The sequence below is a fragment of the Octodon degus genome, unplaced genomic scaffold (genome assembly GCF_000260255.1).
Source record: "Octodon degus isolate 3935 unplaced genomic scaffold, OctDeg1.0 scaffold00038, whole genome shotgun sequence".
Classification (NCBI taxonomy): domain Eukaryota; kingdom Metazoa; phylum Chordata; class Mammalia; order Rodentia; family Octodontidae; genus Octodon; species Octodon degus.
This window is the reverse complement of record NW_004524614.1, coordinates 9441987-9452387: the sequence shown is the minus strand read 5'-3', so window position 1 is coordinate 9452387 and position 10401 is coordinate 9441987. Positions and strand designations below refer to the sequence as shown.

General features: G+C 37.8%; 1 protein-coding gene across 2 annotated transcripts in view; it reads right to left on the bottom strand.

Moving 5' to 3' along the window:
- The window catches only part of Rxfp2 (relaxin/insulin like family peptide receptor 2), a 67204-nt gene that overhangs the window by 5916 nt on the left and 50887 nt on the right, over nucleotides 1-10401 (bottom strand). For both annotated transcript variants that reach the window (XM_004631064.3, XM_004631065.3), the window contains 4 exons: nucleotides 8688-8759; nucleotides 5783-6012; nucleotides 4749-5159; nucleotides 403-621 (listed from right to left, as the gene is read on the bottom strand). In XM_004631064.3, coding sequence (XP_004631121.1) covers nucleotides 403-621; nucleotides 4749-5159; nucleotides 5783-6012; nucleotides 8688-8759 — 932 coding nt within the window. The remainder of the gene's footprint in view (nucleotides 1-402; nucleotides 622-4748; nucleotides 5160-5782; nucleotides 6013-8687; nucleotides 8760-10401) is intronic.

Sequence of the window (10401 nt, the reverse complement as noted above, 5' to 3'; positions counted from 1 at the left end):
TTTCTTTCTTTCTTTCTTTCTTTCTTTCTTTCTTTCTTTCTTTCTTTCTTTCTTTCTTTCTTTCTTTCTTTTTTTTTTTTTCTTTTTTGCAGGACCGGGGATTGAACTCAGGCCCTTGCTCTTGCCAGGGAAGCGCTTATTCCACTGAGCCATCTCCCCAGCCCCTCACTTTCTCTCTTGCTTCCACTCATAGGTTAATTTTCCCTGGATTGGACTACTACCCAGTTTCCATCTTAGAATGCCAGCTCTAGAACACTTCAGGAAAACAACTCTTTGCATTGAAGTCATAGGTACTTATGAAGAATAAATACATGAGTAGGGCACTGTTCTAGATTCTGGTCTTATTGTGGGAAGGGCCTATAAGAAGGTACAACATGCTTAGGAATCAGAGAAGTGACTGACCTGGTATTTCCACTCGGAGGAGGGAAAGGATTTTAACTACAAATACAGGAATCCAGCAGATGGCATCAGAGAACACTATAAAAAAGAAACGGTTTGCAACATCTACTTCTTTTCCAATGTGATTCCTCACTTCTGCTGTCTGGGCAGTGGTTTTTTGAATGGAACAGAACATAGTAACATAGGAAAACACGATGATGACAAAAGCCAGCAAATTCACACCTGTTGGGAAAAAAAACCACACCTCTAAACATTTTTAGGGGAATAAATCAGCAGTAGAATATTGGAGCACTTAAATATTAAATGTGGAGCCTTTTAATCCTGGGGCTTTCAAGAAGCATTCTTTTGTATATGCCAAGTGATGGTCAAATAAAATTTCTGTGTTTGAGAAAATAAGATAAAATAATAAGTTGAGGTGTCCAGTTTAAAAACAGATTTCAAGCACCTGCCTGGCAAGCACAAGGTCCTGAGTTCAATTCCTAGTGAGAGAGAGAGAGAGAGAGAGAGAGAGAGAGAGAGAGAGACAGAGACAGAGACAGAGACAGAGAGACAGAGATTTCAAAGACACAAAGCATTTGTGAAGAATTACAGACTTACACAATTCAGATCTAGATATATCATAAAATAAGCCCTAGCTTATGTAAAGTATGAAAAAACTTTTTGATGTTTTTAGCTCTTTTCCATTTCAAACTTTAAGGGATTAGTGTAATCATAGCATGTCTCAATAAATATAACTCCTTTTCTTTATTTTATACACATGAATATAATAAGCTCAGAATTTATTATGATTATTACTGCCTCAGAAAGATTATGCTTAATGTTTTTTGTTCTTAAATGAACATAATACATGGGACAAAAATACATTTTTAAATAATCTTTTCTTTAGTGATTTAACTGCTGTGGCTCAGAATCTTTTAGACTCATTTTGAAAAAAAGAAATAAGTAAAAACAGATTCAACTGTATATAAATGAATCATTCTTCTGGAGTCAAATGTATTCATGAGATTTTAATTTAGTGTCACTATCCCTTACAAAACTACTTAGTCACCTTATCCACTTTATTTTGTTTGTAGTAAAAATTCTTTGTGCTTATCTAATTCCTTATAGTGGACACAAAATTTGCATGTATTTTCACAGTTGTTTTAAAAGTATTAATCTGAATCTATATTGTATGTGAGACTGGTAAAGTTGGAGGGTTTTTTTTTTTTTTTTTTGTATTTTAGGGAAGGGTCTACAGGGTATTCAGGGTCTCACTACTAGATCGGACTCATAGTGATCCACCTGTTTACAGCCTCCCAAGAGCTGGGATTATAGGCGTGGGCCACCATGCTCAGTTTTAATTGCCATCTCAGCTTGCCCCAGGGGCGTGTCTGGCACAACAGGCCCTGGGATCGAACACCTGGCCCCTGAGCCTGCAAGTGCTGAGCTATTTGGCCGGCCCTGGAGATGATACTTTAAATTTGAGTTTATTTTTATCAAAAGGATTTCAGGTTTCATGAAATAAGTCTCAGTATAAACTATACAATAGAATTAAATTTTCTAACAAATCTTGTATTTATTTATGTATTTGGTACAGGGTCTTACTACACAGCTCAGACTCATAGTGATCCTCCTGTCTCAGCCTCCTCCTTGTTGGGATTACAGGCATGCACCACCATATCTGGTTTTGCTGACTGACACAGTGAATCAATGACCAGAGATTGAACCTGGGTCCTTGATGCTGGCTAGGCAAGCACTTAGACCACTGAGCTATTTCCCCAGCCCTGTAATAGAATTTTATAAAATGGGTTTGTCTTAGGGCACTTGTCAGAATTTTATTAAGCAAAACATGAAATGACTCTGGTAGAAAACACTCCTCTGGCCAACATTCTAGAAACAGAAAAAGAATGAAAGGTACATATTTTAAATCTGCTATAGTAGTAAAAGGTATTAAGAGCAGGTGAAAGTGTATTATCATTACAACTTTTCTCTAAATCCAAATTATTCTAAAGTTAAACAACTAAAGGGGCCAGGGAGATGGCTCAGTGGAATAAGCGCTTCCTTGGCAAATGCAAGGGCCTGAGTTCAATCCCTGGTTAAAAAAAAAAAAAAAAAAAAAACCCTAAAAATTCTGTATTACTATATTCTTCAAACAAAAAATGTGCTTTGTCCAGAGCTCAAGAGAGAACTCTTTTAATCCCTATGGAATATACATAGGATGCTTAACCCTTTGTGGTAGACCCTACGCCTTAACTGTAAAAGTCAGCCATGCCAAACTACTTTAGTGAGTCGTCTGGCCTTGTTCCTTGGCTTTGGCCTCTGAGTGCACAATGTCATTTTCGAGGACAAAGCCCCCTCCCACAGCTCCCCTTCCTCATCTTTTCAGCCTCAGTTTGTGTACATTTCTACTGCGAATCCTGTCCTAGTCCCAAGGTCTGGGGCTCCTGGAACATCTCTGACATGTTTCATCTGTGATATCAGAGTATGTTTATTTCTCTGCACCTTTTGCTCTGGTCTTTAAGTATGTGGTGGCTGGATCTGTTTTATCTTCTGTGTCCAATACAGTGCACAGCCTTGGCAGGTGCTAAATCAATCCTGGGAGACTCAGCGAATGTAATGTTAATATGAGGGGGAACATGTGTGTGTGTGTGTGTAGTGCCTCTGTGCTAGAAGCAATGAAGAAATTAGTATGAAGAAACACAAAGAACACCTACACTATTCTATGGGTGACAATTCCTCTGAATAAGTAGATACCAACAGAGCAATATGCAATGAGTATTTTCAGAATGGTGCAAATGAAGTGGTCAGATTTTCAGAGAATGAAGAGGAGTAAACAAAGAAAATCTAATAGCAACGGTTGAGACATGTCATGTGAGTTTCAGGTGAATCATTTACACTTGACCTTGAAAGTAACAAAGAAGGTATTGAAGGTCTCTGGGGAGGGTGTTAAACAGATAAATAGGAAGAAAGGAAGACCCAAAGACCAAAAGACTAGAATGGGTTAAGTCAGGACTAAGTGGAGGCTGTAAGGTTTCAAATGACAGCAATAGAAGAGGGTAACAATAGAAGAGGGTAAAACTATTATGGACTACTGGACTATATTGGATTATTTTGCTGAATTAATGCACCTACAATATTTAAATGACAAAGGAATATCCTTCTCTGACAAAACTGAAGAAGGGGATATAAATGAAGGACCATTTTGTATCTGTATATTCAAAATAGGATAGATATACAGCTACTTTCTTTTAAATTAATGAATAGAAAGATTTGTTCTAATAGTGTTTGTGGACAGGATGTCATATCTGCATCTTGTACAATGAATAACCACTAAGACAACAATATGCAATGTATTAATTATTGAAACTATCCTCCTAATAGGTTCTGAAACTGTCTCATTGCTATTTGTTTCTCAATAAAATTATTTAAGTTTTTTTTGCTTGTTTTGCCGGAACCAGGGATTGAACTCAGGCCCTTGTTCCTGCCGGGGAAGCGCTTATTCTACTGAGCCATCTCCCCGGGCCCCTCAATAAAATTATTCAGAAAAAAAAAAAAAGAAGAGGGTAAAGATGAGAAGGAAGCTAGGTAGATGCATATCTTGATGAAAAGTATCTGATGTAAAGGAAAGGGCCATCGATTGTGATCTGTGGCTGTGATGAGGGTGACTATGCAGATAAGAGAAAAGGAAGGGAAGGGGGGACAAAATGGTAATATTCCATAGTTAAAGAAAGGACAGAGGAACAATCTTAATTTGAAGTGGAATTAATGCATGTTACACAATAGAAAAAATTTAACTTTAAGGTACTAAATGTGTCATTGATTTGTGACTGAAAGTATATAATTTTCTTTTCCAAAAAAATAGGGTGAATTAAGAAAACTGAAGAGGAAATCTTCTTATTAAGGATCCTTACATTACTGACTTAAGAGAGCTGCCTTTAAGGCAACAAATTTTCCTGGTATTTCCATTCAGATAATCTGCTACTGAGTTTTCAGAAGTTTAGTATTTATTTGATTTATAACTGAATTATAAGAAAGGAGTTTAAGTAACTTGATAGAGTTTCAGGATTGGCACTATACTAGAATTTTTTTTTTTCAACGCATAGTTACTATACAGGAATATGAAATCAAAGGAATCTGGAAATTTATTTTTTTTTAAAAAGATCATCCAGTCCTTGTTTTCCAAACTAAAGCCCTACAATATAAAGCTTAATAAAACTTCATAAGTATATAGCAATAACATTTTTTCTACAATTGACACTTAGTCTGGACAATATTCACTTACTTCTAAAATGGACAAATCTACCTTTGCCAAAGCTTATGACATTTGTTTCAAAATGATATTGATGCAGGAAATGAAAAATATAATTTACCTAGGAAAATTCCAAGAGAATATACTTGGCTTCCAACAGCTTCTGTGTGGTCATAGTAAAGTGGGAAACATACTCCATTTTTCCCATAAAAGTTTCCAAAGTAATCCTCATTCCAAAAGGGAATTACAGCAATCAAAAATCCCGTCACCCAGATGCAGATGAGACTGACCAAGGTCTGCCGCTTTCCAGGTCGGATGTTGCTGAATGGGAAGACGATGACCAGGAACTTTTCCAGAGTTAAGAAGGTCAGCAATAGGACAGAGACTTCGCTGGACAGCATGGCCAGAAAGCCCAGGAGATGGCACTGTGGGCTTTCCATCCACAGCAGGGCGTACTTCTGATACTGCCCACGGTATTTCATATCGAAGAAGCCCACGAAGAACAAATAAATACCCATCAGGCAGTCAGCACCTGTAAGGAATTGATGCAGTATCTGTTGGTAGTGAGGCATCCTTTGTTTTAGTTTTTCTGATTAGGTTTAGCTCCTTCATCCAAATAAACTAATGTGACTGCCTACTTGAGTACCAAGAATCTAGGGGACTTCAAAATCCATGCTAGAGTACCACACTATGCTTTGATTTAATAGTCTAAAGAGAGAGAGAGAGAGGGAGAACTTTTCTTTGGGGAGGAGATAGTTAAAACAGTAAACATGAATTACTTGCATAATTAATAAAAGGAATCCTTTACTGAGATGGAGAAGCGTAGGTGCTAGTAATCGAAGCTAATCAAGCTTAGGGAATAACCTACAACACGTGCTCCATAATTTGTTGTTTGACTCATCATTCTGTTCCCTATTTTCAAGCCATGATCCCCAGGGTATTTCACTATGAGATTATATGGTCTAAAATGTAGCTACCGAAAATAACACATTAACACTTTAAAAATAAATTCTCCCAATGTACATAATTCATATTAAATGGAATTTGAAGATATATATATATATATATCCACACAATCATATGTATTTATATCTATACATTTAATGCATAGTTCAGAGAAGCTATCCTGTCCATTTATGTAGGAAACATACTTACAACAAAGGATTATGATGGACATAGCGTGAGTTGTATTTTCAGCTTTAATGAAAGATCTCATGCCAATGACAAAAAGATTTCCAAAGCAGGTAATGAAAGCTATAACCCAGACAAATATTCTGAGGATATTGTTAGCCAAGAGGTCCTCAAATGAAGAAATGCCGTCAGACAAGGGCATACATAGTCGCACATGGGGAGCATAGGAGCAGTAGCGAAAGTTTTTGAAATAACTAAAGTAAAAGGGAAAAAAAGAGTCACTTTACAGTAATGACAGTGAAACCTCAGCTGCTGTCCCCTCAGCGCTGCAACGCTGTTAGGTTAGCAACTTTGCTAGGCTTGCTGATTTGTTTTTGCTTAGTAGTGACTGTGCAACTCAAGAGTTCTTCATTAAATCATGTTACTTGCTAGGCAGTGTCCTTTGAATGAGCAGGAACACTGGGGCCCACAGAAATGCAGAGACGGCTGGCTGTCTAAGCAGCTTGGGGAAGGCATGGGAATGTGCAGTCTTGGAGGCTCTGCCTTTCTCCCAGTCTTACCACGTGACTGTCTCATTGGGTGCTACACAGTAGACTGTGGTTGGTGAACTGATCTCTAGCCAACATCCAGGGCTTGCACTTGGGATGTGAGGGATCTTCTGTGGCTCACTACAAGCTTTCCTGGTTCCTCCTTAGCTTTGCACAGTAAGGCCTATGTAAAGTAGCCATTCTCCCCTGGTATTGTCAGGGCTCTGAGATTAAGAAAATTCAGTCTCAGTGGGGCTAGAAGAAACCTGAAACACATATTTCTCACCAAGGTTGGGGAGGACTTGCCTATAGCAATATATTTAAAGTGTTCATGAACCAACATGATGAGTCTTGATTTAGGAATTGGTGAGGTCATTTGGATTATGATACTCCCCCCAAACTGTAGGATTTTATTCCATGAACACATTGTATTTTTATTGCTATTGTTATTATTATTATTATTATTATTATTTATTTATTTATTTTTGCAGAACCAGGGATTGAACTCAGGCCCTTGCACTTGCCAGGCAAGTGCTTATTCTACTGAGCCATCTCCCTCGCCCCTATATTTTTATTCTTTTACCACCTTTCACCCCATTTATCTACTCTTTTCTCCCAGTCAAATCCATTTTTTTTTTTGCCATCTCCTAATTCAACTTCTGCAAAAGCAAGTTAAACAACACTTTACTTTGACAACACCAGGGCTCCTGCAACTGGACTCCTGGCTGCCCTGAGCTGCTTTGCTTCCTTCAAAACAGACACAATAGGTTTGCTCTAATCTTCCAAGAGCCTGGCTCTCTATAGGAGTTTGCTTTTCTCTCTGGGGGAAGGCTCTTCCCCTGGATATTGGAAGGCCTGCTTCCTCCCTTTGTGCAGGTCTGCTCAGATGTCACGTTACTCTGACTTCTATTTAAACCACCCCAATCCTACTTCTATCACTGTGTTTTGTTTCTTTTATACTCATTGCATTTAATAACTATTTACTTATCTGTTTATTTACTCCATTTCCAAAGCTAAATGAAAGATCCACAGGAAAAACATCCATTCTCTTGTTGGTCATGGTGTTCCTAGCATCTAGTATAGCACCTGACACCTGCTGGGGACTCAAAAAATATTTCTTTGTTCAGCAGATGGACGATGTATAACTGAGTGTTGGCTGTGTCCAATAGAGGAACAGGAGGCAACTCCTGCTCTTACACAGTTTAACATCTGCCTGCTACTAAGAGAACTTGATCTCTCACTTTGTTTTCTTTTTCTTCCCTGAAGTCCCTAGCAGATACTGGACTTGACCTCTTGGTTCTTTTAGGATTCCATCATGTCCCCTGTCTTCAGACAGAGACATCTAGGGTCTCCACCAGTGGCCAGTTGGCAGGTGAAAGGAATGCGGATGATGAGGGGAGGTATTTCGTTAAGTAAAGGACAAAGACAATTTAAAGAAAAAGGTCACTTAATACGAAATTAGCTAGATGAGTATGTTTTCTGGTGCATGTTGGATTCTGCCTGTCTGTGACTTCAGGTTTAATCATTAAAACAGCAATGTCTCCACCAAGTTTTAAAAAGATTGAACTTTTCTATTCTAAAAAGACTTTACCTTCTGCCTGCAACAGGAAATGATAGCTTCATTAGGTATTTATCTAAGAGCACCACAGAAAGTGCAACAAACAAAACCTTGTGTATATGTACCAAACACTTGTGTTGTAGTCATGACACCTACTACACAGACGTAAACAAAATGATCTCCCCCAAAGCCACCTTCATACCAATACTTTCAGCCCCTTGCTGCACCCGACTTTTCATCTTACATCCAGTCCTCCCTATTTTTGTGGACAACAATGGTTAATTTTTGAAATCAAGAACATAGATCATACAGTTGATAAAGAAATGATGTTATAGACATATATTAATACAACTTACACAGTGCACTGTAACCAAATATATTAAAGTGACTTAACAAAAACTACTATAAAGATTAATTACCTCCATTTTGTAGTGCACTTAGTAACAGTAACAACACCTGGAATTTATATAGCACCTTTCTTCCTAAGGGCTCAAATCTTAGAGCAACCGACTGCTCATTCATGTGAGGTGAATTAATGTTTCCAGGTCGCCTGAGTACGAGTTAGCCAGCGACTTCATCTTGTGTAATATGTGGCATTCTGGTACCCTGATCTCTGATTGGGCCTCAATTGGATAAACAGCATTTTTCCAGAGAGAAGGGTCATTCATGTCGGCACATCATAATATTGAACTCTATTTGGACCAAAGGTGACAAAATTAAAAAGTTCTCAATAAAAAACTTTTCTTGCATAAAAACACAATTCAGTGATACATCAAACAGTTGACATGAGAATATCTGAAACATTTCACTATACTTTCTTCTTTATTATTTCATACATACATACATGTGAGACAGGTTCTTCATGGGTCGAAACATTTCTATACTTATATTTGGAATCTCTATCTTTTCCAGGTCTCTAGAAAATAGACACAATATGTTTGCTGTTGTAAGGGTAATACTTTGTAATAATTACATTATTTGTCATGTCCTAAAAAGAATGCTTCAAAATTTTGTTACTAATTGAAATTACAATAAAAAATTTATAATCAGGAAATTACTACTCCTGGGCTGGCCAAATAGCTCAATGAACTAAAATGCCTGCTTAGACAGGTGCGAGGACCAGGGTTCAATCCCTGGCATGCTGTGCTGGCCCCGCCCTTTGGGACATGCTGAGATGGCAACTGAGACTGGGCGTGGTGGCATGCACCTATGATCCCAGTACTTGGGAGGCTGAAAAACAGGGGATCACTATGAGTCCGATCTGTGGATCTGTGTAGTGAGACCCTGTAGTCTCTGTACTAAAATACATTAAAAAAAAGAAGAAAAGAAAATTACTATTCCTTCTTATAGCTCCTATATATTGGAGATAGTTTTGTCATTTCATATGCAGAATTGCATCTTTTTTTTTTTCCAGTACCAGGGATTGAACTCAGAACCTTGTGCTTGCCAGGCAAGCACTTATTCTACTGAGCTATCTCCCTGGCCTGCAGAATTATATCTTAAAGCATACTTTTATTCATTTCTTTGATTTAAATATCCAAAGACTGGGAGTGTAGCTCAGTGGTGGACTGCTCACTTAGGATGTGTGAGAACTGGGTTTAATCCCCAGGGCCACAAAAATATATAAATTAAAAAATGGCCTTGGTGTCTTATATGGATATGAATTTGTCCCATTGCTTGATAAAAAACCAAAACAAAACAAAAAACAAACAAAAGCCAGTGCTATATAAGTTAAAAGGTTTCATTTAGGAGCTGATACGTCTACCTGAGAGCATCACCAAAGTTTAAATCAGAATTTAAATATTCATTTCTTCCTGGCCTCTGTGTTTTCAGGGTGGAAAATCAGGGAGGTAGAAGAGGGCAATCTGTTTCTAAGGGGAAGCATAATTCTTGTAATTCCTCCAGGCCTCATGAGACATCCTAAAGGGTCTTAGCGATCACCCCTGGACTCTTAAATTATCTTGATGCTGTACAGATATGGGTATTTGGAAAACCTCTTCAGGTTGCTGCAAGTTGGGAGCCCCCATATTCTCAGAAAATGGCCAGGAGGAGGACAATCTAAAACAATGGAAATACTGTGCTTTTGAAGCTTAGCTAAAAGCATTTCTGCTTTTTACTCAGTTTCTTTTTTTGGCTGATCTGAATATGGATCTAATCAATATTGCTGTGCATTTTCCTTGCCCATTTTGTCCTTTGTAGAGGAATCCCCTCGCTGTCTGCAACCAGAAGTAGATTTTAGGAAACTCTTATATTATGATCATGATATAGCCCATCAAAACAAAAACAAAAACAAAACAAAAATCCTGAGTTCTTTTATTCTAAGGCTCATACTGCCTCTTTCTTTTGCTCTCTAGCTTTTCCTTGCCACAATTTTAGTTTTACATCGACTGTATGGTTAGATGATCAGTACCTTGTAATACCTAAAGAGCAGAAGACGTTATGTCTCAAGTAAGGAAGTATAACACATAAGTTGGTGTTGAATAAGTGTCTATGAAATAAATGTAAAAATGAATCATAGAAAAGAGAAATGAGAAAATAAAGAGGGCAAAGAATGAAGA